At 39.1% G+C, this 26,984-nt stretch overlaps 1 protein-coding gene across 1 annotated transcript in view; it reads right to left on the bottom strand.

The window, feature by feature from the left end:
• CEMIP2 (cell migration inducing hyaluronidase 2) overlaps nt 1-26,984 on the bottom strand; it is an 85,870-nt gene that overhangs the window by 11,184 nt on the left and 47,702 nt on the right. The window contains exons 13-21 of the mRNA XM_032164285.2: nt 23,462-23,593; nt 22,032-22,067; nt 20,420-20,575; nt 17,591-17,768; nt 15,185-15,400; nt 10,497-10,705; nt 6,555-6,737; nt 3,944-4,163; nt 219-317 (exon numbers count right to left, since the gene is read on the bottom strand). Coding sequence (XP_032020176.1) covers nt 219-317; nt 3,944-4,163; nt 6,555-6,737; nt 10,497-10,705; nt 15,185-15,400; nt 17,591-17,768; nt 20,420-20,575; nt 22,032-22,067; nt 23,462-23,593 — 1,429 coding nt within the window. The remainder of the gene's footprint in view (nt 1-218; nt 318-3,943; nt 4,164-6,554; nt 6,738-10,496; nt 10,706-15,184; nt 15,401-17,590; nt 17,769-20,419; nt 20,576-22,031; nt 22,068-23,461; nt 23,594-26,984) is intronic.

Genomic DNA, 26,984 nt, shown 5'->3' on the forward strand with positions numbered 1-26,984 from the left:
TTTTTTGTATTTTTAGTAGAGACGGGGTTTCACCATGTTAGCCAGGACGGTCTCGATCTCCTAACCTTGTGATCCACCCACCTTGGTCTCCCAAAGTGCTGGGATTACAGGTGCGAGCCACCGCGCCCGGCCAATTTCTGTTGTTTATAAGCTACCTAGTTTATGGCATTTTGTTATACCACCTAGAACAGACTTAGACAACACCAGACAGTACTTACAGAAATAACAGACGGGTCTCCACGCTGGGTTTCTGCTTTATCAGGTGACTGGAATTGCACAGGGAGATAACTTTTATGAGGATCACTAGTAAACACCACCTAGACAGAGAAGATGTTCCATATTTATGGCAACTCTTACCTTCCTCCAAAAGGTTCCCTCAATATAAACTTAATTATAATTAAAGCCAGTGGTTGTATTTCTTATTCTGAACTTTTTGTACATATTTCATGACCTAGAATTCCATCTTGTTATTCTTAACACAGTAAGTATATATTTGTTCCTCATTTTCTGGAGCAATCCCAGTTTCAAATAAATACTATTCTTGTTGTTCACTTCAGTTCCATAAGTGATTAAATAAATGTGCTTTATATTTTTATTTAAATCTTTGTAAATATTTTATGGAAAAACAGGCACAAATATTTTTTAAAGTTTTTTTCAGACCATGGTCCCTCAGTCACTCTAGGACCGAGAAAAGAAGTGTAGATAACAAGGACTACCCTGTTAAGAAACGTTTACTAACTTTGTATATGCACAGGTCTCAACTCCTCTTTGTGACCTGCAAGGCATTCCATAAACAGAGTCGTGCCTTGTAGACAGGCCCCTATTTTTCCCTGCGCTGTTACACTCAGGCAGGGCCTTACTTTCCCATAAACACTCCACCCTCTTTCTTGCCACTCTGCCTTTGCTGATGCTGTTCCCTTCCCAAGAATGCCCTTCCCTTATCCCTGTACTCCTCCAAATTACTCCCAGTCTCCAAAACCTATCTCCTCCCTAAGGGCTCTCTTCTCATTCAAAAACACTTAACTCTCACACAATTTAACACTTAGAGGTACACTGTCCATATAAACCAATGTTAAAAACTTCCCTGCAAGAATAAACAATTAGCCAGGCATGAGGTGGGCAGATCACCTGAGGTCAGGAGTTCAAGACCAGCCTGGTCAACATGGCGAACTCCAGTCTCTATTCAAAATACAAAAATCAGCCAGGGAGGTGGCACACATCTGTAGTCCCAGCTACTTGGGAGGCTGAGGCAGGAGAATCGCTTCAGCCTGGGAGATGAAGATTGCAGTGAGCTGTGATCATACCACTGCACTCTAGCCTGGGTGACAGAGTGAGACTCCATCTCAAAAAAAAAAAAAAAACAGCCGGGTGCGGTGGCTCACGCTTGTAATCCCAGCACTTTGGGAAGCCAAGGTGGGCGGATCACGAGGTCAGGAGATTGAGACCACGGTGAAACCCTGTCTCTACTAAAAATACAAAAAAATTAGCCGGGCGTGGTGGCGGGCGCCTGTGGTCCCAGCTACTCGGAGAGGCCGAGGCAGGAGAATGGCGTGAACCCAGGAGGCGGAGCTTGCAGTGAGCCGAGATTGCGCCACTGCACTCCAGCCTGGGCGACAGAGCGAGACTCCGTCTCAAAAAAAAAAAACAAAAAACAAAAAATAAACAGTCAAAATGATCCCAAGTCGGAAGCTGGGTAGTTCTTTGAAGTCTCCAAGTTTGGGTCAAAAATTCCTGTGAATTTTCCTATTTACTCCTAGTATACATGTGTTTGGTTTTGACAGTCAGAACAAAAATTAGGCCGGGCGTGGTGGTTCACACCTGTAATCCCAACAATTTGGGAGGCCAAAGTGGGAGGATTGCTTGAGCCTAGGACTTTGAGACCAGCCTAGGCAACATAGTGAGACCCCGCCTCTATATTTAAGAAAAAAAAAAAAAAAATTACCCACAAATTTTCAAGTAAAAGTGATGTTCCCAGCGACTTCAACTACTTCGCAACTGCACAAAGTCAGTAATCAACACATTTTTAAAAAGTGAATTCTGATCAATGCTTCATGCACAAAAGATAAAGAATGCTAAGTATTAGTGCATGGAATCATTTAACAACATAGGCCTAGAATATTTATAATAATAGTTAAATTATTTTTATAAGTTATAATGTTTATTATAAATTATATAAAGTCTCTTCAATATTGAAGGGTCTTAACAAATCCAGCTTGAGAATTAGGCTGGAAAATTTACTTCCCCACAAAGATTATCTCAAAATGTCACTTTAACAGTCAGATTATTATATCGGCCTGGCAAGGAATCATATAACCTTCATTACAGGGTTGTTTTTGTTGTTGTTGTTGTTTGGTCTGGTTGGTTTATTATTTTACTTGCATGAGAGAATAGAGGTGGCTCAGAAATATGAGAGACTAAGATTGTGATAGTAGAGTTGCCATTAAAAAAAAAAAAATTGGCCAGGTGCGGTGGCTCACACCTGTAATCCCAGCACTTTGGGACGCTGAGGCGGAGAGATCACTTGAGGTCAGGAGTTAGAGACTGGCCTGGGCGATATGGCAAAACCCCATCTCTAGTAAAAATACAAAAATTAGCCAGGTGTGGTCACATGCACCTGTAGTCCCAGCTACTTAGGAGGCTGAGGGAGGAGAATCCCTTGAACCCGGGAGGCAAAGTTGCAGTGAGTCGAGATCACGCCACTGCACTCTAGCCTGGGCAACAGAGAGAGACTCCATCTCAACAACAACAACAAAAAGCAAAACAAAACAAAAAAAAAACTTATACATCCTAGTGGGAAATATAAATCCACCTCTTTTCTTCTTGCTCTTACTGCTACTAATGGATATAAATTATGAACCAAAAAAAAAGAGAGAAATATGGAACTTATTAATGGAAGTAATTTTGTCTTCTTAAATCACTTAGAATAGTAAGAAAAGATTTAGTTTTCTCCATATTAATAGGCAGTATGCATATTTGTGGTAATTATTGCTTTTTAAGAAAAATTCTCAGTGGAACTCAACTGTGAACATGTATCAGAATCAGCTGCAGGGCTGGTTAAAATAGATTGCCAGGCCCCAGCCCCGCAGTTGCTGACTCAGTAGGATGAGGGTTGGGCCCAAGAATTCCCATTTTCCGCAAGTTTCCAAGGGCTCCTGATGCTGCCGGTCTGAGGGCCACACTTTGAGAACCATTTCCCTTAGCCCATATTTGTTTGTGTGAAATATAAATCAGGGCAGCTCCATCCTTTGTTTTTTCACTTGGAACTATCTGATTTCCTTTGGAACCCCTTCTGTATGCCCAATTTTAGTTCGTATTTTGGGTTCACTTTCATTGCAGTGCTTTCTTGAGATCTAGTAGGCGGCCATCTAATCAAGAATGTTAGAAGAAGCATTTTCATTTCTAACCAAAGTCAGTCTGTACTTTTTTTTTAAATAAAAATGATAGAGTGATGTGATAGTCTGTACTTTAATTACAGATAGATATAATAGCATATGCTTCAAAAATAAGAGTGGATTTCCACCTTATAAAAAGGAAACAATTTTCATATTAGCTGTATTTTTGAAAAGAAATTTCACTGTGCCAACAAAACAAAGTATCTTTTTTACATCACTGGCATGTAAATCGAAGTCGTATTGCAACAGAATCAAACATCTGAGAAAGAAAAAAAATGAGGACCAACATAGCAACCTCTAATTTTAAAGTGTGGAAAATCTGCAGTTGTTCAGGGTAAACTGACGTATCACAGGGGCAAGTATCTCTGTTATAAATTTGAACTAGTTTGCTTCTTATGTGCTTCACATTTTAGCATGGGCCAAAATTCAGGAGATGCCATGCAATGTCCATAAATGGGCAATATAGATGTTTCAGAGAAAAGTGCTCCTATTGCAAAGAAACCCTCTAACTTTTTCTCCTTGGCCACAGACCACTTTTCATCCTTGTTTACCTGCCGAGTGCCACAGCCTTGACAGAGTCCAGTGAGCATGGCCGGCATCCGCTTGACCACTGATGGCTTTCTGTAGTACTGTGGGTATGCTTTGGCCATGCAGTTACTGATGTCCTTTGAGTCTGTGGCTGCCTGGATCTTGACTCTTTCACATCCCTGAGATGAACAGTAACTATGGCCATGCCTGTGGCTTTTGGCTTTGAGATACAAAAACAGTAACCTGCACAAAACAGAAACCAAATCATGTAGTTAGACTTATTCTCAAAAACTTACAAAATTCCTCAAATCAGCTCATGGCCGAAAGGGATATTCCTCCAATTAGTAACTTTTCCTTAAAACATAAATTACAAAATGAATAAAGTTATTTCTGTTTTCCTTCTATCCTTCAAGGGTCCTAAGTCAAATGCAGTAACACTTTAGGAAATATTTTCGTACCCTGTTTCCATTGTTGTGGAACATATCACAACAAATCTGGGGGGATGAAATTTGGTTTGGCTCAAAAATTCCTTGGAACACTTTATACATAATGTGTTGAGTTCAGGATTTGGTAAATTAGTGTGGTTGATTCTTTTTGTTGTTCTCGTTCATAAATCATTTTGAAATAAGAAAAACAGGAACTGTGACTTGTTTGGCTAAGATCAAGCAAGATAAAGTCTCAAATCAATTCCTGTGATATTTACGAAGAGCAGAGGGACCTGGGTTCCTTCAGTCTATATTAGGGCCAAAACCGGGCAAAATGAACAGTCCATCCCACCCATTCTGATTATCTTCCCACTGCCAAGATGAATGAAAAAGTCTAACTTCCAGGTAGGAGTTCAGTCTCTATCAGCAAACCCAGTCCTTCCAAACCAAAGGAAGTCAAGATTCTAAAAAAACTTGATCAAGTGTGATTGATTACTAGAGACAAAGAATTCACATTTTAACGAGGTCAATAAACAGTACAAAGTTGAGATTATGAGGTATAAATCAGCTCAAATGGCACACTGAATATCTCTAGGACTGAGAGCATTTAAAAAAAAAAAAAAAAAAAGGCAAAACCCGCAATTACTTTTGCACCAACCTAATAAAAAGAATTAGGACCTCAGGATTCTTGAAATACCCAGATCGGAAAGTATTTCCAATCTTTTTACACTTTTAATCATTAACTTGTCACCAGACTATCCTACCAAATGTGGATATTCGTTTTATTCTTGTGGAAAATCAAGTGGGAATGTGGAAGTTCTATCATCTACAGAATGAAAGTCCAGGTAGTTAAGTCTAATCAAAAACTGAAAATCAATACTGGGTGTGGTGGCAGCAGCTACTTGTGAGGCTGAGGTGGGAGGATCACTTGAGCCCAAGAGATCAAGGCTGTAATGTGCCACAACTGTGTCTGTGAACTGCACTCCAGCCTGGGCAACATAGGGATACCCTGTCTCTTTAAAAAAAAGAAAAGAAAAGAAAGAAAGAAAGAAGAAAAAAAAAATTAAAAATTGGAGACAATTATGAAAATAAAACTTTTAAGCTGATAACACTGGCTGGTGGGGGACTGGGAGGGCAAATGAGTTGCATCTTATTTAAAGGCTAACCAGGCACTTAACAACTGAGCCCCAACTTCATTCCCCAAGTCAATCTTGCCACCCTTCTCCCCACTCTGCACTTCTTGCCTTTCCCCAAACATGCAATGCCATGTTCTGCCATGCCCCCATGCATTTGTGCACACTGTCTCTTCTGTGTAAGACATCTCACCCATTTCTTTTTCCATCTCCTCCTAAGTGTTTCTCAAGAATTAGCTCCAGGGTCACCCTCTCAGGATGTCACTGGTTACTCTAGGCTAAACTTCTGAGGCAACCCAAAAGGCACATTGAATATAGGACCGAGAGCATTCAACCTTTCCTTCTCTAATGACTTGCTTTACATGCCCACATTCCTCAATGGACTGTGAGTTTGCAGAAGAAATGCGTCTTCTTTCCATTGGTGTCTTTATAGTGCATAGACAATGGCATATAGGAGGAATGTCTGCGTGAGGAGAGAGGCTGAAGGAACATGCTACCTGCTGGAAGAGTACAGGAGATGGAGCCTACCATAGCCCACAGGCTGAGAGACTGTAACTGGGTAAAAGCAGTCAAAACCAACAGGACCCCAGAAGAACAGGATTGGAATTAAAAAGTGGAAAGATGCAGCCTAGAGAAAGTTGAAAGCAAATATTCCACAGTTACACAGTGATTTTCAAAAACTCAAGGTCAACTTGAAAGATAGCCTTAAGTCAGGAAGAGAAAAATGAGCTTTCACTGAAATATGAACTATATCACATGTAAATAATCATATGAAGAACATTATTATGGGAAAAAATTATTGTAATTTCCAACTGGGCCTACTGGTTCTTCATCGACAAGGGATAATTTCTCTCTCTAAATTGCCTTAATACGTATACAGCAAACATCTTCACTCGATCCCTACTGCCAACTATAATTACGAGCCATTCTAGCTCCCCTCTAAACCTCTAATAGAGATGTGCAGAGAATTACCCACATCAGCTGCTTCACTAAACAGCCGCAATGCTGAAGAACTAGCAATTTCACCATTAAAGAAAAATAGGAATAATTCTCATTCCCTGGTTTCACTGAATTACCCTGTGCTGGAGTCAAAATAGAATTTCCTCTCGGATTGCTTTCTTTGCAGTTCTTCCAGTGAATGCACAGGCTCATATTCTTCAATTTTGGATAATGAGCCATTCTGCCGCTGCAAATAGCCAAAGGTAACTTGAAAACTTGTGTTTGATGGATAGCAAAGGCCAACTCGAATCCAGTCATTCCTTTAAAGGAGAAACATAAAAAAATTAATTTACACTTCAGCCATTATCTGTTAAGTACTATAGCATATGCAAATAACTGTTCTTCATGCCCCACTTCTTTCACTTCCTGCCCATAGTTTTCTCCTCCTTAAATTTCTTCTGTGTGTTGGGTCACTGACTGTGGAAGTTCTGAACTATGGCACAGTAACAAATCACCCACCTTCATCTGTTGCTCAAATTTCTCATATCAATAGATATATAGCAAAAATAGGAGCCTTTAAAATTTTTTTTGTTTTTGTTTTTTGTTGTTGTTTTTGAGATGGAGTCTCGCTCTTTCGCTCAGGCTGGAGTACAGTGGCGTGATCTCAGCTCACTGCGACCTCCGCCTCCCAGGTTCAAGCAATTCTCCTGCCTCAGCCTCTCGAGTAGCTGGGATTACAGGGGCACACCACCATGCACAGCTAATTTTTGTACTTTTAGTAGAGACAGGGTTTCACCATGTTGGCCAAGCCGGTCTTGAACTCCTGACCTCAAGTGATCTGCCCACCTCAGCCTCCCAAAGTGCTGGGATTACAGGCGTGAGCCACCGTGTCCAGCCCTAAAAATTCTTAGTTTTAACAGGATTTCAAAGAACATTAAAAAGTTGGATAAAACAGACTTAGACACTCTAAAAAGATGAGAATATTAAGTGAGATGGTTGGGTATAGGTGTACAAGATAGAAACACTAATATATGGAGAGTGGAACTGTACACTGGCAAAAGCATTCTAAAGAATTTTTTTGTTTGTAATTTTACCTTTTATAAATGTATTAGGATGAGTTCCTAGTGGGAAAATTGCTGTATGTAAAGATACATGCCTTTTTAAAGCTTTGGTGCGTATCACTAAATAGCCATAGGATTTTCTTAGTGTCCTTAAATATAAAATTAATCCTTTTTAAAAATCATTAAAAACATTTCCACTTTTTATCATTTTCTCTCTTTTTTGACCTTTTTATTATGGTAAATATACCTACGATAACATTTACCACTTTAATAATTTTTACCATATGGTTCAGTGGCAATAAGTTCATTCTCAATGTTGTTCAATCATCATCACTATTTCCCGAACTTTTTTGTCATTCTAAAAAACGTTTAAACAATATGTAACAAGGCCTTAAAATTCTTCACATAGCCAGGCAGAGTGGCTCATGCCTATAATCCTAGCAGTTGGGGAGGCTGAGGTAGGTGGATTACTTGAGTGCATGAGTTCAAGACCAGCCTGGGCAACATGGCAAAACCCCGTCTGTATAAAAAGTACAAAAATTAGCTGGGTGTGGTGGCATACGCCCGTAGTCCCAGCTACCTGGGAGGCTTAGGTAGGAGGATCAACTTAATCCAGAAGGCGGAGGTTGCAGTGAGCCAAGATTGCACCACCGCATTCTAGCCTGGGCAACAGAGCAAGACGTTGTCTCAAGGAAAAAAACATATATATATATTGTTCACCTAGGTTTTCAAGTGAAAAAAATAATCCCACTAAAGAATAACTAGAAAATGCAGACAAAAGATATCAAAGAAAAGATGTTCTATGAATTATTGTCTATAATAGCAAAATGCGGGGGGGCAGGCAGGAGAAACAACCTAAATGTTCACGGGGTAAGGGAGGTAGTTAAAAAAATTATGGCACATCCATAGGCACAAAGCAACCTGAGGTTAGAAAGAGGGGAATATACTATATATGTTTACAATGCCTCGCTTTGGTTAGAAGAACTATAGATTATTTCCATTTTCTTTATGTTTTTCTATATTTTCCTTATTTTGTTTAATGAATAAGTACTGCTTTCATAACTTCTAAAAGTGTTATTTTCAGAAATGGCATTATGACAAAATCAATGACTTCCCTATAATTATCTTAAATTGAGGGGAAAAAAATTGTCCACCTCTTCCTTTTGCCTCTGACCATCATGTAATTTTTATAAACTTTCAGCTAATTAAACAAGTATGACTGAATTTCATGCCCATGTGGATTTTTGAAACTTCTAGGCTCAGCATTTTTTTTCACTTTAAAATGTTTTTACTTGCTCAGTATCTGATGGAAAGGTATGCACAGTACTTTACAGAACACTGCATATCATTTTATTGTCACACCTCACCTCCAATTCATAATTCTGCCCAATATAACTTATAGAGTACTGATCACACTTTGACATTTCTCCATCCTCTCTGACAATTGTTTGTTTTTTTCATTGACTTCTCTGCAACTCACTGATGATATCAGATTGGGCTTTCAAAAATCTCACTCTGGCCACAATGTGGACTAAGGATTGGAGGTGGGGAGACTGAAGTGGGGACTGCTCCACGGAGCCAGGCAAGAGATGTTGAGGGCTTGACTTAGCCACAAACACTGTGGGTAGAAAGAAATGGACAGATCTAGATGACTTTAGGAGCTGGAAGCAACAGGGTGCAGTTACTGATAAGATGGAGTGATGAGGGAAAAGGAAGAGACAGGAATGAGTACTGGCCTTGGGGCTTGGTTGACCGTGTGGGTGGGGCACAGAGGGCCGCAGCAAGGATTACAGGAAAACAGTAATGGTGACGGTTCAGCTCAGAGCACATGCCAGAGCCCTAACAATCTCAGAACAATGGCATCTGCCACGATGTTCATCATCCTTGGAAGTGACTTGCTTAAAGCTGAATTCCTATATGCTCTAGTCCTTCTATGTTCATTTCAACTGGATGTTTTAAGAGTGTTCTGACAAGTCAGGGCTTGATGATGACTCAGGTGAACAAGCCATTTCAATTTTTCAGGTACACAGCAGTTTCATGGAGTCGCATGGGTTAATAGCCACATGTATCTAGATTGATAAGATACATGTGGTTTATCCCTCCCTTTCTAAATAGTCCCATCCCACCTTCCTTGTTTCACCTTCTGTCATTTCCCCTGATACACTCTATGTCCCCATCACACTGAATCCATCATTTCCCCCAGGAGAACTGGCCCTTTCCCAACACTGTGCTTTTATTAATATAACAAGACAGATTGCTTCATCAGAATCATTCCTCACTGCAGCCTGGCTCAACTCCCTTAGGCAGAATTATTTAATAGTTGCTCTATCGTTTGTCCACTAAAAAATAGCTTTGGTTTATCTATTTACTTGAGTTTTTTCTACCTGTCTACGGTGAACTCCTAGAAGGCAAGTACTTCTCTCATTCATCTTTATGTCAACTTACATACAATAAACACTTGAATAAATCAATTATAAAAATAGCCCCTTGGATTGCCTGTGATATTAGAACAGACAACTGAGAAATCAAGAAGGGATAAAAGTGCTTTAAGGCAGGGCTAGCAAATACGGGGCCTTCATGTCCCAACTCTTTCACTTCTTGCCCCTAGCAGGCATTACTAATCCATCCCACAACTTTCTTCTGCCAAGTCTAAACTCAGCCTCAAAAATCTTTTAATTTTTCAGGTAAGCAAATGCTCCACTGGAACAGCATAGAAAACTACTTCCCATCCCAGCTACAGGGAATTAAAGCATTCAGCAGTATTAAAACCTATTGTTGAATGGCTTTATGTGCATAATAACTTGACCACAGAGAAAAAAAAATGCTTTTGAAATGACAGGATTCAATTTGTATAATCTCTTAATTCCATCAACACAAAAAATACAGCCTCCCTACAAGAGAAGCAAAGTATGTAAAATTGGCTTTCTTTGCTTGCTGCAAAGGAGATATAAGTTATTCTTTCTCTCCACTAAATTACTACTCGCTCAACTATTTGAAATAACAGTAACAGACACATACTTGTTGAAGTTGACGAGGTATAGAAATGTAGTCCGCGGTGCCGGCCCATTCCAGTGGATGGTATATCCCTTCTCCAGCATGATGACAGGCTGGTACTGTGGAAAGGCAGCCTTCTGATTAATACCTCGGAGCACCATAGGGTGGGACGGATACTCATCTCGTGTAATGGTCATAGAAAGATTCTGAGTGCTCCATGTCTGTACATAGACCTTGAAAAAATAATCAAGAAGTAAAGGGAAGAGAATGAAAATTTAAACAGCTAAAAAGACATTTTCAGCACGAAGTCAAGTATCTCAACTTTGAAAAGGGAGATTCCGTGATCTGTGCCAGAAGTGAGCAGCGGCCAACTACATCCTAAGCCACTTATAGTGCAGCCGACTTAAACCAGAAATGGCAAAAACAGACCATGTGCTCTGCTAGCCAAGATCTTCATCATCGCTTCCACCACTACAGGCCAGCTTATTCATCAGAATATAAAACTTCTGTGGCTTATACAGCTTGTCAAAGAAATCTCTCAGTCTAAAGAACACACATACAAAAATAATTAGTAAACTAATGTGAAAACTGATATCCTCTACTCAAATCTAAGAGACTTTCCTCTAAACCAAGAGATGAAAAATGTATATATCTTAGAGCTTTGGCTTTCAATTTTCCATGACCTACGTCAGCCCACAAAGCCATTTTTCACCCATTCAAAAAAAAAAAGTTATAAAGTACTGTGCAACAACTGAGAAAACATTAAACTGAGACAAATTTGAAAGTCCTGAATGTATTCCAGTGGCATTAGAGCTACTTGCCATGCCAAAACAAAGCCATCCCCAAATGTATCCTACAAAGGAAAATTCTTAGAACAAATCTCCTAAAACAAATCAGTATCTGTAACCAAATTCTCCAGAATATTAAAGCAGCTGCAGAATATTGACATTTAATCCACAATACTTCTGTATTTTCCCTGTCATTTCTACAATCTTATCCACATTGACTCCTCAATTTTATGTCCTTTTTAACTACCTCAATTATTTAATACTCTACTGACACCACTTAAAGATTTAAAATAGACAGGAAACATTTTTAAGACTATCGATTGTCTTCATTTAAATATATACTCAATATATAATATATATTAATTTAAACATATACTTATGTTTAACATATATTTATATTTATGTATATGTATATTAACATGTACATTTATGTGTGTGTGTGTGTGTGTATATATATATATGTGTGTATGTATATATATATATATATATGAGGCTATACATACACTGCATATCTGTCCCCTGCCTTAGTAACCTTAACTCTCCCTATATCACCATCTTTCTCCCTGAGTACCATTATCCCTCAGGTCATTAAAAAGCACATATTCAGCCGGGCACAGTGGCTCACGCCTGTAATCCCAGCACTTTGGGAGGCTGAGGCAGGCGGATCACTGGCAGTCAGGAGTTTGACACCAGCCTGACCAATATGGTGAAATCCTGTCTCTACTAAAAATTCCAAAATTAGCCAGGTGTGGTGGCGGGTGCCTGTAATCCCAGCTACTTGGGAGGCTGAGGCAAGAGAATTGCTTGAACCTGGGAGGTGGAGGTTGCAGTGAGCCAAGATAGCACTATTGCACTCCAGCCTGGGTGACAAAAACAAAACTCCGTCTCAAAAAAAAAAAAAAGGAAAAAAAGAAAAAGCACATATTCCACTAAAAAATATTTACAAATAGTTAAATAATGATAATTCTATCTCGAGATCCAATTGCTCCCATTTTTGGCATACTACATCATTTGTAAGTAATAACAAATGGCTGCAGATCTAGGCTTCTGGCCCAAATTTCAAATTCTCAGGAGTAAATTTCTGGTCCACGGTCCTACAATTCCCAGTGCCCCCTGAGGAGTATTAGACGACTTATTTCTTTCTTCATCTATAAATAAAAACAGAATTACTACTCTGATTTGTAATATAGATCAGGTTAATATTCTCAAATACATTAGATATTCAAAGGACTGAATGCTTTACTGAGTGAATGTTGAATAAATGAAAAATATGTCACATTGATAGTTGCAATGGTAATTTATAAAAGAGCTACCATAACCACATATTTATAGAAACATTTATGATCACTTAAAAAATACAGTTTTCATTAGTGTGTACCTGCCACTTTAAGACAGACAGAATACGCACACATGCATGAATACTCATGGCTGGCAAGAACTTTCGCCAAAACTGTAGCTACAAAAAGGCTAAAAGCTTTTTATTATTTATTTTTTATTATTATTATTTTTGAGACAGAGTTTCATTCTTGTTGCCCAGGCTGGAGTGCAATGGCGTGATCTCAGCTCACTGCAACCTCCGCCCCTGGGTTCAAGCGATTCTCCTGCCTCAGTACCCTTGAGTAGCTGGGATTACATGTGCCCACCACCACACCTGGCTAATTTTTTCTATTTAGTAGAGATGGAGTTTCACCATGTTGGCCAGGCTGGGCTCGAACTCCAGACCACAGGTGATCCACCTGCCTCAACCTCCCAAAGTGCTGGGATTACAGGCGTGAGCCACCACGCCCGGCCTTAGTTTTTATTTTCTAGTTTTGTTGCAGTTCTAGAACTTCTACAGTTCCTAGGCATTGATGGGTAAACTTAACTTGGGGAAGGCAATTCTGATTAAGAATAAGATAAATGGAAAAAATAAATCATATTATAAACCATGTTCCTTTCTTCTTTATTCTACTGTAGTTAATTCTCCATCCCTTCTGGTATTTAGGCAAGTATTACTTTTTTTTTAGTATTTTTTATTTTTGCTCATGGGAATGAGAAATCCCATAGCAATAAAGAAGCTAATACCCCCACTAAAATAAACCAGAAACTCTCTCCCATCTTTATTCCTCTTAAGCCCTTTGTTTAGTCTATAGATAAGGATCTAAACTTTTTTTTAAGTTTTAAAATTTAAAAATCACTTTCTTTAATTGTTGTAATTCAAAGTCAGAAGAACAATGAAGAATTCTGATCCAAGAAGCTCCCATTATTGAAAGCTCAGGTGGTGGAAACTACATGTAATTCAAGGGGCTCAGAAAAGTGATAAGCGGGAGCCCAAAAACACACCTTTGACTGGCAAAGTGAGGAGAGCTCAATAGAGGGGAAACAGCACAGCACGGATCCTCCCCAGGAAGAGCCCATGCTACAAAAAGAACATCTAGCAGCAAATCAAAGGAATGGGCTTCTTTCCTGCCTTTAGGGCTATCAGAGTCCAATTCTATGTGGAAAATCCCTTGCTCTTCCTCTAATTCTCGTCTTCATGTTCTGATCATCTATTTCCTTTATCTCCTCTGACAGTCTATTATTAAATCCTGGCCGGGCGCAGTGGCTCACGCCTGTAATCCCAGCACTTTGAGAGGCGGAGGTGGGCGGATCATGAAGTCAGGAGATCGAGACCATCCCCGCTAACATGGTGAAACCCTGTCTCTATTAAAAATACAAAAAAACTAGCCGGGCGTGGTGGCTGGAGCCTGCAGTCCAGCTGCTCAGGAGGCCGAGGCAGGAGAATGGCGTGAACCTGGGAGGCGGAGCTTGCAGTGAGCCGAGATCGTGCCACTGTACTCCAGCCTGGGCAACAGAGCAAGACCCTGTCTAAAAAAAAAAAAAAAAAAAATTCCTACCCTTTAATTGTCTGCATGGGGCAGAGGGCGGGGGCAGGATCTGCTCCTTTCAAAATCCTGGGCAACTGGTGCCTCCATTCTGCAATCTCTTCCATCCACCAAAATGTCACTGTTAAAATCACCTTTGCAACTTACAGCTCTTCTCCTTAAATAATACTAAGAGCAGCAGGCACTGAACCATGTGCCAGGCCATATGCTAAATGCTTTACATACATGCATATACTCTATCTTCACAACAGCCTCCTATGAGAGTAATTACTATTATCCCCATTGTGCACCGACATACAGTGGTTAATTAACTTGCCCAATGCATACTTTAGAAAATAACAAAGCCAGAATTCAAACCCAGGCAGTCTAGCTCTAGAGTCTGTGCTCTTAATCATATATACTACCTTGCAAATTAGTTCATCCTCTTATACTAGGCATCAAGTTAATACACATTAGTGCTTAATGTCTTCAAAGAGGTGTTTCTCAATGTATATCATCTCCTCCATATTTTCATAGACATTATATCATAATATAATTAGGAAATTTTCCTTGGATTCCTTTCTTGTCCACTCACTCCTAATCTCCAGCTCTGTCCCCGGGAACATCTCACTTTTCATGTGACCTATTGATATTTTGCCTCAAAAGTCAGATTCTTTAATTAAGTAGAGATTAATGACCCCAAAAGCAAAGGATAAAAATACCTCTTAGAGGGCATAGCTGTAGTGTGGCAAGAAAACCTAAGAGTCAAGAAACATGGGTTCTTGCCCCAACTACATTCCAACCACATTTAACCCAGGGTAAATCAGCTCTCCTCTCTAGGACTCACTTTTTCACATGTTAAACAGATCTGGAGTTGGGGAGTTTTAAGAAAAATTCCAGGAGTCCATGACTCCTAATGAATCGAAAGAAAGAAAAGAAAGTACAGGACAGGACAGGACAGGAAGATAGATCAAACTTTGGAAAATGTCAATCACACTGAAAAGCTGAAGAGTACTTCTTACAGAAGCAGTGCTGGCAGGAGCTGGTAGGAACTTGAGCATTATACATTTGCTAAGCCTACCTGTGCATAGGTCCCACTGCAGATCGCTGCATTCCACTTAGTCACATTTACACAGCTTGGATGGCGGATCAGGTAGTTGTCCATTCTTCCCACATAAGCATCCTTGTATCCTGTCACAGAGCCATCAACGTCATGGAATATGGAGTTCTTATCACCATCCAGCTCACAATCTTCAAACCAGGGACCAGGCTTTCCAAAAAAGACATTCAGAGAGACCTGACCACAGTGAAAAAGAAAGACGTCACAAAGTGAGGGCTCCTGCCATCTCAGCATCCCCTGTAATGACTCAACTGCAGGTCCATTGTGATTGCTTTAAGGTTAGAGCAGTTCTGAATTACAGTTCATAGTTGTCAGCTATGGCACTCAAGTCAACCTGAGTTTTCTACCCAATTAACAACATGCTGGGGTTGGGGGGAATTTCCCAAAACCTTACGGTGTTTAATGGGCAAATGTTAAACTTCATCTTTATTTGTATTCTTCTTTTCCCCACTTAAAAACTATTAACCTGTTCTCCAGACAAAACTCATTTGTGGGGAGAGAAAGCAGAAGAGTTGTGGGAAGGGAGACTACACAGTCACATACATTTGTTAAAAATTATAAACTGTACATGTAAGATGTGTGCATTTCCCTGTATGTAAATTATACCTCAATGAAATAAAAAATCTATGATAAATTATCTTCAGAGCTAATCATTTTATCTCCAAATGCTTTAGTTATTGTTCATATGACTCCCCCTCCCCCCACCAAAAAAATAAACAGATAAGTACAGGTCAAAACAGAAACACAATTTAAGTGTTGACTTAGCATGGCTGAGTTACTGATAAACTCACTAGAATCTGCTAAAAAGCCTGTATTACTATCTCACTCCTCGGTACAGACCAAACTCAGCTCAATAATTTTCACATCCAGTGGAGTTTACTTAAAGCCTTTATCAAACGCATAATGCACAGCTGCAAAATGGGCTGCAGGTGACATGTTTTAAAGTCTTTAGCTGCTTTTTATTAGCAGTAAATTATATAATACTAACGCTATTCAAGTCACACAGATACATCTCTTAAATGCTTTTATGCACTTTTTGCCCTGGGGTGTTTTTAAATCAACAGAACATCTAAATGATAAGCAACTCAATGGAAAACTGTGATGTCTAGGACGAGTAACTGCAAATTCTTGGTTCCACACTTCTCTTTTCCTACGTGGTTAAATCTGAGAAAAGTTTAGTGCGTATTTTCCACCCTTTGAAGTAAAGCGAATTTTGCAAACTACTCCTTTTATCAGCTTCAGTGCATCCCCACCATAGAAAACTCCAGACTGGATGAACTGCTGGACTTAAACAGTATGGATTGTAAAATGCTGTTATAACTTTAGGACAACAAATGCGGTATCTAACAAACTGCTTTTCAGTATGCCTATGCCAGTGATCACTAAACACGATACATGGAGAACTACAGGGAGGTCCACGTGGGCAGTAAGGTAACAGCAAGTCTCCATACTGGACAGGGGACCCAAGACTCATCCTGCTACCAGCCTAGTCCTACCCCTCCCCTGGAGTCACATGGCCTAAGAAAGAACCAGCCAACAAAGCTGACACTCCAATTTCTACTTGTGCCTCTGATCCATGCCCGAGCTGTTGCAGAAAACCAGACATAGACTTTGATAAACCTATCAAGCTCTATTTTAAATTGGGCAACTATAAAGTTTGTGGGTGGATGTGAATGAGAGAACGATGACTTATTTCCCAGGTGTGGCTGCCTGTGGGAACAGGGAGCTAGATGTCCTGAGACTTCTCTGTCTTGTGCCATTGCCATCATGGAACTGGCAAGATGATGAAAGCCTGGGGGCATGTAATCAGATCGTCCTGTGTGTTACGGGTACAGGTGATACTGGTGAAATTGGTAAGAAAACGATTCCTGTGGGCTACTGTACTGTAAATGGTAATTTTTACAGTCTGTCTGCAATCTTCAGATAGAAGATTATTCTCTATCTGAAGATTATTACCTCTTATTCTCTAGTCCCCCAGAAGAATAGCCCTCAGACAAGTAAAATAGCAGGAAGGATCCAAATCTCTTAGTGGAAATGAGCTACCCAACCAGCATATTTCACTGAATTTTCCAAAATCATATGTCCTCTTTTTCCTATGAAACTCCACAACCTCTGTATCATCACTTGAAGTCATTTTCCCTACCAAGGTATGACTTGAATGTCAAACACACCCCAAGTCACACGGGACTTCTGTTCTCCCCTTGAACTCAATGGGAGAGTGCATAGAATTAGGAGCTGGCTCTGTGTGTGTTTCTCCTCCCACTTATACAGACTCGGTGCAAATCCTTTGGGTTTTTGTCTTTGGGAATGTGATATCCCTCCTTCTTTCACCATAGTCACTACATAAGAACTACGGAACATACTTACATGTGGACCAAACTTCACGAGGGAGATATTATTCCTGGGGGTAATCTGCCAGGAATTCTTCATGAGGAAGCCAATTGCACTGCTGTACCTATCTGGAGTTGGCACATATTTTTTGAAAGTGCTCCTGGTGAGATGAATGGGCCCATCATAAATCTGAAAGCCTCTAATTGGGAATGTCCTGTGGAAATACAAGATTTTGTTTAATGCATATGAGTGTCCCCTTAGCAGCACTTCACTTACTTGTTTTATGAATACAGTTAAATATCCTATATGCACTATGCAAAATTCTAGGATACAGTGCGAACCAAAACAAGATCCCTGATTGAATGAAACATATGCTGTAGTGGGAAAGACGAACAGAAAAACAAAGGATCATTTCAGAAAATAAGTGCTATAGAGACCATACGATGCAACATTATAATAGATTGGGTGGGGAGAAAGATGCTATTTTAGACAGAATGGAGGCCTCTCTGAAGAGGTGACTTTGTCTTCCTAGAATCAACTCAGTTAAGATCTTTTATTTGGAACCTCAGGTACTGTGGTCTTCGTTTCCAAATCTCCAGCCGTGAGAACAAAAGACAAGTCTGTGCTTAGGCAGAGAACCGCCTCTCAAGCCACTAAATGATGGTACGAAGGTGAAATGATACACTTAAAAGTGTGAAAGCATGAGCCCTCAAGGCTTACCATGTCAACAGGGTTAGCTAGACTGAGAATTTTGTTTTATTCATTTTCCCCCTTTCTGTTCAAACACAAATTCCTTAGCCTACTGATCATAAATCAATAACCATAATTAATGTATAGGAACTGGTAATATTCTGAATTCCTTAAGTTCCTCTCCTATTAATTCTTTAACTGCATGGCAGAGGATCTCTATAGCAACTAATTATTCTACAACTAGGCAACGTTTTACAGCAAAAGCATGTATGCTAGCAAGAAAACCAAATAGCCCAGTTTAAAAACCTTCGCATCATGATGTATTTAATATTTCTAAGTATACATCTCAACATGATTCTCCCCTGTAGAAAAGGTTGTGATACAGTTTGGCTCTGTGTCCCCACCCAAATCTCATCTTGTAGTTCCCCATAATTCCCACATGTTGTGGGAGGGACCCAGTGGGAGATGACTGAATCATGGGGGCAGGTCTTCTCCGTGCTGTTCTCGTGATAGTGAATGGGTCTCACGAGATCTGATCGTTTTAAAAACAGGAGTTTCCCTGCACAAGCTCTCTTTTTGCCTGCTGCCATCCACCTAAGATGTGACTTGCTCTCGTTGCCTTCTGCCATGATTGTGAGGCCTCCCCAGCCATGTGGAACTTTTAAGTCCAATAAACCTCTTTCTTTTGATTTTAAATTGCCCAGTCTCAGGTATGTCTTTATCAACAGTGTGAAAATGGACTAATACAGGTTGTAAAGATATGATAATATTAAAGCTGTTTCCATTAATCAATGAGAAAGTTTGATTTTGGAAAATCCTCCTTACCAAACAGCAAAAAGCATTTTGAAATAAAACTGGAGGTCAATATAAAATACAGAGTGGAATTGATTTGGTGACCATCACATTGCAGCCCATATGCCAACCAATACAGCTTTTTAAAAAATCTACACCTTAGAAGCAGCAGCAAGAGCCTAATTGTGAAGAGCACAGCACTGAAGACAACCTAACTGGGTTTGAATTCCACCTTCTCTACCTTTAGTAAGATACTCATTTGTAAAACAGGATGCTGGCAGAACCTATCTCATTGAGCTTTGTGAGGATTAAGTAAATATATTCACAATGGGGCCTGACATATCATAAGCATTTAATACATGTTAGCAATTAAAAAATCCATGAAGTTCTTTTCTCAGTGGCTTCTATGGGCTAACAGGAGTTCCACACAGAGTGTAGCACATAGCAGTGCTCAATATTCCACAACGACAAGCACAAGGGGTGAGAAGCCAAGCATAGTGACCTTTTTCCAGAAAATAGTACAGCTCTCCCCCGAGTCCTCGCTCTGCGCCACCACTCCCCAAAGCTACAGTCTGTATGCCCCATTCCTCTGCCTTGTTCTAGCCCAACATCCAGCGACAGCACTCCTCTAGGGGAGTTGATTCCTGAAGAATTATGACGGGCTCAGATGTGAGGCCTAAAAACACTGCTGAATATTTTTCTACCTGGTTTTCTCACAAGTAAAATGAGAAGTCCAAACTGTGCCTCAGAACTGAGATACGAATTATTAGTTAATAGTTTCCTTAAAGCTTTGAAGACATGCTAAGTACAATTTTAATGACTGCGATGATGATGATGACAGAAAACATGCCAAGAGCCTACCCCGTTCCCTTCAACATCTAAACCGCCATTAATTAGACAGCCATGGTGGGGTTTTGAGTTAACTTTGGCATCAATCAATTCTCATTTCCTAGGAATCTTTTCAGTAGGTAATTTCCTCTTTCCAGTAGCTATTTCTGAAAACCAACAACACACATTGAGGAAAAACTGACCTAATGTCATAGTTTAGGGTTTGGCAACTTTCTATGGCTCAAGAAGGAAGAAAAAAACAGTTTATATAAGGTCTTATATAAGGAATGAGAAACAAGACAGATTTCTTTGTTATAAAATTGATAATTAAATCTATGAAATGTTTAATAACGAATGCTCCAAAATTTCAGGAGGATAATACACATAATAATTATAATAGTAGTAGCAGCAGTAGTAGTAGTAATAAATAATAAAAAAGGAAAAGAGTCTCATGGTAGGAACCAATCCATCCAGGATTATTACAGAAACTTCCCTGCCGGTTAGGTTTTCCTTTATTGCTTAGATTTAACACTCTACAGCTAAAGCAATGCTTACCTGTTCCTGGGTAACGTCCGAGGCTTCTGGTCTATTCCTCCAGTGCCTACATACTTGTTCTGACCACCCTGAAAGCCGTAATTCCTGCTCTCCCCAACAAAGAGAGATTCAGATACCTCTTGGCTGGAACCTTCATCACTTGGGAAGCTTCCATCACTGTTAAAATGAGAACAATCATTAGCTACATTTCTCTAGAAAATTTAAATGTATTCCCAAATGTAGGCATGCTATAACTGAAAAGCTAAAAGTTTTAAAAGAAGTCAATAGCTTTTTCTAATACACATTCACAAGTCTTCAGAAACTGCTTGTTTTTGTGTGTGTGTGTGTGTGTGTGTGTGTGTGTGTGTTTTGTTTTTTGTTCTTTTTTTCCTGAGACAGGTTCTTGCTCTGTCACCCAAGCTGGAGTACAATGGCAAGAACGTGGTTCACTGCAGCCTTGACCTGCCGGGCTCAAACAATCCTCCCACCTCAGCCTTCCAAGTAGCTGGGACCACACATGCATGCCACCATGCCCAGCTAATTTTTTAAAATTTTTGTAGAGATGGGGTCTTGTTACGTGGCCTGTGCTGTTCTTAAACTCTTGGCCTCAAGTGATCCTCCTGCCTTAGCCTCCCAAAATGCTGAGATTATAGGCATGAGCCATCACACTTAGCCTTGAAATTGCTTTTAAACTATAAAAATACCTATACCTACTTATAGTTTAATATAAATACATACATATCCCCCTAAGACATATATAAACTTTTTTTTTTTTTTAAAGAGACAGGGTCTCATTCTGTCAGCCAGGCAGAAGCAGCAACCTTGAACTCTTGAGCTTACAGGATACTCCTACCTCAGCCTCCAGAGAAGCTAAGATTACAGGCATGCCACTATGCCTGGTTAAGGTTAATTTTTTTTATTTTTGGTAGAGACAGGGTGTTGCTATGTTGCTCAGGCTGGTCTCAAACTTCTGGCCTCAAACTTCTGGCCTTGAGCAATCCTCCTGTCTTGGCCTCCCAAATTGCTGGGATTACAGGTGTGAGCCAGCACGCCCAGCCCTCGTATGAATTCATAAATGATTTACAAATTATATATAAATAAACTTTAATTTAGCAGCAATAATTGATTGCTCTAGTCTCAAGCAACAACATAGATAATGAGGAGAACAAACTTGTCCTGAACCTAAGAATTAAATGACAAGCATGTTTAACATGACAACTAGAATGACTATTATCTGTAGAAAAACATGTAGAACAAAAAGTTTAGTTCTTAAAGACTGTTGCTAAATTAGAGCAGCATCTAAGAAGGAAATATTAGTTTTTAAATTTTCTCCCTACTTTTACTCCCTTCCTCTTTTTTCCCCTACTTTTTAAGAACTTAAGTCTAAATAGAAAGTGTTTTCTTCTAAGCAGAAATTATCCTTCTGTGAAATTCCAGCTATATTAACCTAGCACTTTGCTATGAATTCAATTAATCAAGAAAAAATGTATTTTTGGCCCTCTAGTGGCATCAGGAAGAGGTTGCTAATTTTTTTATGTTAAAAAATGATACAACATTCCTGTGTATTATCAGAAAAAAAATATCAAGGGTTATTTTAAAGCTTTAAAATAAGTATTTTTAAGCAATTACAAACCTGGCAAAGGTCAGTCCTATTCCATTATCTGCAAATCTGTAAAAGAAAAGAGAATAAAGAACATTTTAATTTACCATATTATGTAAAAAGAAGTAATTCTCTCAATATTTAATTATCATGAAATCCAGGAGGTCCCAATATTTATTCTCTACATGACCACACAAAAATTTGATTTCACAATAACTAGGAGCACAAAATCTGCAGAGAGGGCACCCAGTTCAAATCTGGGCTTTGCCAATTACTAGCTGTGTGACTTTTGGCAACCTACTCAACCTCTATCTCTCACTTTTCCCATCTATAAGTTGAAATGAAAATATAACCTTCCTCATAAGATTCTTGAGAGTATTAAACATACTAAATAATTTCTGGTGTTGGCGAGGTACGGTGGCTCATGCCTATAATCCCAACACTTTGGGAGGCTGAGGCAGGAGAATCGCTTGAGCCCAGGAAGTCAAGACCAGCATGGGCAACACAGGGACACCCTGTCTCCACAAAAAATTTAAAAGTTAGCAGGGCATTGTGGCACATGCCTGTGGTCCCAGCTACTCGGGAGGTTAAGGTGAGAAGATTGCTTGAGCATAGAAAGTTGAGGCTGCAGTGAGCTATGACTGCACCACTGCACTCTAGCCTGGGTGACAGAGCAAGACCCTGTCTCAAAAAATAATAATTTCTAATGTTTAGAACAGTGCCTGGCAAACAGTAAGCAGTGTATCAAAGTATTAACTATAATTATTATTTTTATAGCTATGTTTTAAAAACAACTAGACTGTGGTATATGATTCTGAAGCCATTTCCACAGATTCAATACAATATCAGTTTTTTGAATGAAAAAACTCAGAAATGACGTGAAATGCCAAGAAGCTAATTTCAGTGCCAGAAAAAAAAATACACACACACATTTTTCTAGACTGTTGAACACTAAATCTTAGCTCAACATGCATGAAACCACTCCTAAAATTACACAAACGGGAAAAAAAGTGAGATACTTACTGCCTCTAGTCATGTTAAGACATAAGTCCACAGATTTACTGAGTTGGAATTATAAAGCTTTTATTTTGAATGGTAATAGAAGAGCATCAGAAAAACTAAGGAGTTTTCAAGAGGAAGGGAAAAGATCCAGGTAGTTTTATTTAGCTCTCTGACATAGACCATGCTTGTTATATAAAGTTAAATTCCCGGTTTCTGTTCAATTTCATCAAAAACGCTCATGTCACTGGACAAGTTCTGTTCCAATAAAAGCCCCAGAATGAGACAACTTCAAACATTTGCAGTCTTTTAACTTTAGCATACTTCCTCAGAGCTTGTCCTGTCTATTAATAATAATATGATTCCAAGAATCATCACTGTGCTTTCATGCTACTGGCTTTAAAAAAAATCTGAAAAATAATACATCAGTGTCATCATATAATAACTTGGTAGAGAATACCCACGCTGAATTTTGAACGATAATATCTCCTCCTCTGACCCAAGCTCCGTTATCATTATTTTTAAAAGCAATGAGCCTGTCAATTAAAGCAGCAACACGTGGTTTTTCAGGGTTTGCATCCTGATGAGGTCGAAATCTAGGGGTTAAAAAAAGAATTTAAAAATATATAATATAAAAGCCATAGGAATCAGCTAGTTATAAGTGTCAAGAAGCAGAATTTAAATTTAACCAAAACAAATGAAAAAGTCTTAAGATACAACTTACTTACATTTTAAAGGTTCAAAGAAGAAATTACATTTATTTACATACAAGTTTCAAGAGAACCAACTGCTTTTACATCTTCTTAGTTCGTTTTTGAAAAATCAATTAAAATGGACACTGTAGAATATTATTGCATAAAAATCATTTCCAAAAAAACCCAGATCAGGAAGTCTGGCATGTCTTTACAAATCCTTAAGTTACATGTTACTAATATAAACTTATTTAATAAATTAATAATATATTTCAACATACATATATGTGAACTAGAGTATAATTTGTGTTGTATGCTGGTTAAATGTTTATAGACAAAACTGGGTTCAATATCATTAAAATGACTAAATTTAAAATAGACTGTATTTTTTTATATTTTATGTTTTGTTTTTTTGAGACAGAGTCTGACTCTGTCACCCAGGCTGGAGTGCACGGATGCAATCTTGGCTCACTGCAACCTCTGCTTCCCGGGTTCAAGCATTTCTCCTGCCTCAGCCTTCCAAGTAGCTGGGATTACCGGCACCCGTCACCACGCCTAGCTAAGTTTTGCATTTTTAGTAGAGACGGGGTTTCCCCATGTTGGCCAGGTTGGTCTCAAACTCCTGACCTCAGGTGATCTACCCACCTCAGCCTCCCAAAGTGCTGAGATTACAGGTGTGAGCCACCATGCCCGGCCAGACTGTATTTAATTAACATATTTATTATGAAGACTGAATTTCACCTTTTCTTTTTCTTTAAAACAGTTCTAAGGACCTCAGTGAAAAGGTAAAAACAATTGGTGTCAAAAACTGTTCACTATAACAACTCAAATAGTCAAACAGCCCTATGATGCTCAAATACTCAAATACATGATAGTCAAATACTCAAATGGCCCCATAAGGCCACCTATTTTTTTTTAATCATTTCTATCTTAATCTTACAAAACAAATAGAAGAAAAAAACATCACAGCTTTTCAAAAACCAATTCAGCAGGTAGAGATTTTCAACCAGTGAGGAAATATCATTTGCCTAATGCTAATACCACAGCTGTTGGCACACAGTAAGTGCTCACTAAATGGATATGATGGCAGAAGCAGCTATGGAGAGAAAATAGCAAGTGCAGATGTCCTTAGGCATGAGTGAGCTTAGCATGTTCAGGAACAGCAAGGAAGTTTGCTGGAGAGAAAGAAGCAAGGGAGACAGAATACAGAGGAGGGCAAGGGCTAGGTAAAGATCTGGGTCTCCATTGGAAATGCAATGGGAAGTCAATGGAAGCATGGAATCAAGGAAGGGATGTGATCAAATTTCTTTTTTCTTCTTTTAACATATCACTGATTGCTATCTGGAGAATAGATTAGAGAGAATGGACTCTAAAGAGACCAGTCAGAAGTATCTTCATGTGTTTCAGACAGATGCACGTGTGGTATAAACTGGGGCAGTAGCTGCGAAAATAAAGAGTGTCATATCCATCTTTAGATTATATGGCCCAAGTCCCTTTACCCTAACTAGCTCCGATTTAAGAGGTAAAAAGTTTGCCTCTAAGCCAACATCTACTCTCTGGCATTGTAGTTCCTGCCAAACAGCTTTGCAGTCATCACATAATACTAAGCAGATGGAAGAGTTCTGGAAAGGAGACATATTGTTCTAAAAGAAAGCAAAAAAAAAAAAAAAAAGAGTACTATAAAGCAGCATCTGATTCTCTGCTGTAACCATCTCAACTTTTCTGAACTTCCTATCAATAGAAATCAATCACGACACCCCCACAGGGCCCAGGCATATACAGGGAGAAAAAAAAAAATCAGTAACTGACCACTTGCTTTGATACCCTTTATTTCCATCTTCTTTCCCACTTGGCATATAGAAAATAGTTAATTTTCCCAATTTTCTTTTTATCAACATTGAGTTTTCAGCACACTTCTCAACTGTCTCTTAATTGTCCTCTGCTTTAAATGTACTAGTTGGTTCTAATGCCCTTTCATTCTTGTAGATGAAATTTCCTAATTTCAAACCAAGAGCTTTCTTCAGTTAAAATTGTCCATCTTTGGATTCCTATATTTTCACGTCTTGAAGACGCAAGCAAAGGCTTATGTGATTAACAGGTTTTTTGTTTGTTTGTTTGTTTGTTTATTTGTTTTTGAGATGGAGTCTCACCTTGCTGCTCAGGCTGGAGCGCAGTGGCGCAGTCTTGGCTCACTGCAACCTCCACTTCCAGGGTTCAAGTGATTCTCCTGCCTCAGCCTCCTGAGTAGCTCAGATTACAGATGTCTGCCATCACGCCCGGCTAAATTTTGGATTTTTAGTAGAGATGGGGCTTCACCATGTTGGCCAGGCTGGGCTTGAACCCCTGATCTCAGATGATCCACCCACCTTGGCCTCCCAAAGTGCTGGGATTACAAGCGTGAGCCACTGCGCCCGGCCCTGATTAACTGTTGAGTCAACTTCCTCTTTGATAAACAGATTAAATATCTTCTGGATCCTCTAAGCCTGGTGTTTAATACATGAGCTGTTTTATTACTCATTTATGCTAGTTTTTATCATTTTTACCATGTCTAAATCGCATGAATATATATATGAGCATATTCTAAACACTAGTTCAGTATATGCACAAGCTCTTGTTACTTTTCTGCTATAATCAGTTCTTTTCAATAACAACTTCCAAATGGAGTCCAATTCCTTATCAATATGTATGTAGCTATAAACTACATTTTCTTTATTTTGGCTCATATATAGCATGTAAGAGAACTCTGCTGAAATGCTGATCCATACCTAACACATTTTGTGATTACAAAAGGAAGTAACCTAGAGCCTGGCTATGATGTAAATCTGAGGCGACAAAGGGCTGAACCAGAACCAGGTTGCTCATCAAATTTGGGATCATTCCTTTTGAAATATTAAATGCAGTGTTCATTTTGACCATGAAGAATAAATTCTGTATGGTTTGGTTTTTCAAGGATTAGACTAAACATCTTAGTTTAACTTATTTTTCAATGAATCATACTCCACACCAAATTTGGAAACTTTCTCAACATATCTCCTCCTTTTTCTTTCTCTTTCTGCAACTCTCTCTAGCATCTATTTATAGAAATGAAAAAGGAGAAAAACATCAACCTCTTCGGTATTTCAATAAGATAAAAGCCCAGTCACAGGACCTGGAACAACAGAATAAGTGGTTTTCAAAAAACCCTTTTACGAACTTTTAAAACTTCATTTTAAATGTGTTACCAGAGAAAGAACACAATGAGCTCCAGTTGGAAAGTTTTGCTTTGGCAAAGTATAGCTTGAGTGTGACTTAAAAG

This window comes from Hylobates moloch, unplaced genomic scaffold (genome assembly GCF_009828535.3).
Source record: "Hylobates moloch isolate HMO894 unplaced genomic scaffold, HMol_V3 SCAFFOLD_10, whole genome shotgun sequence".
Lineage (NCBI taxonomy): Eukaryota > Metazoa > Chordata > Mammalia > Primates > Hylobatidae > Hylobates > Hylobates moloch.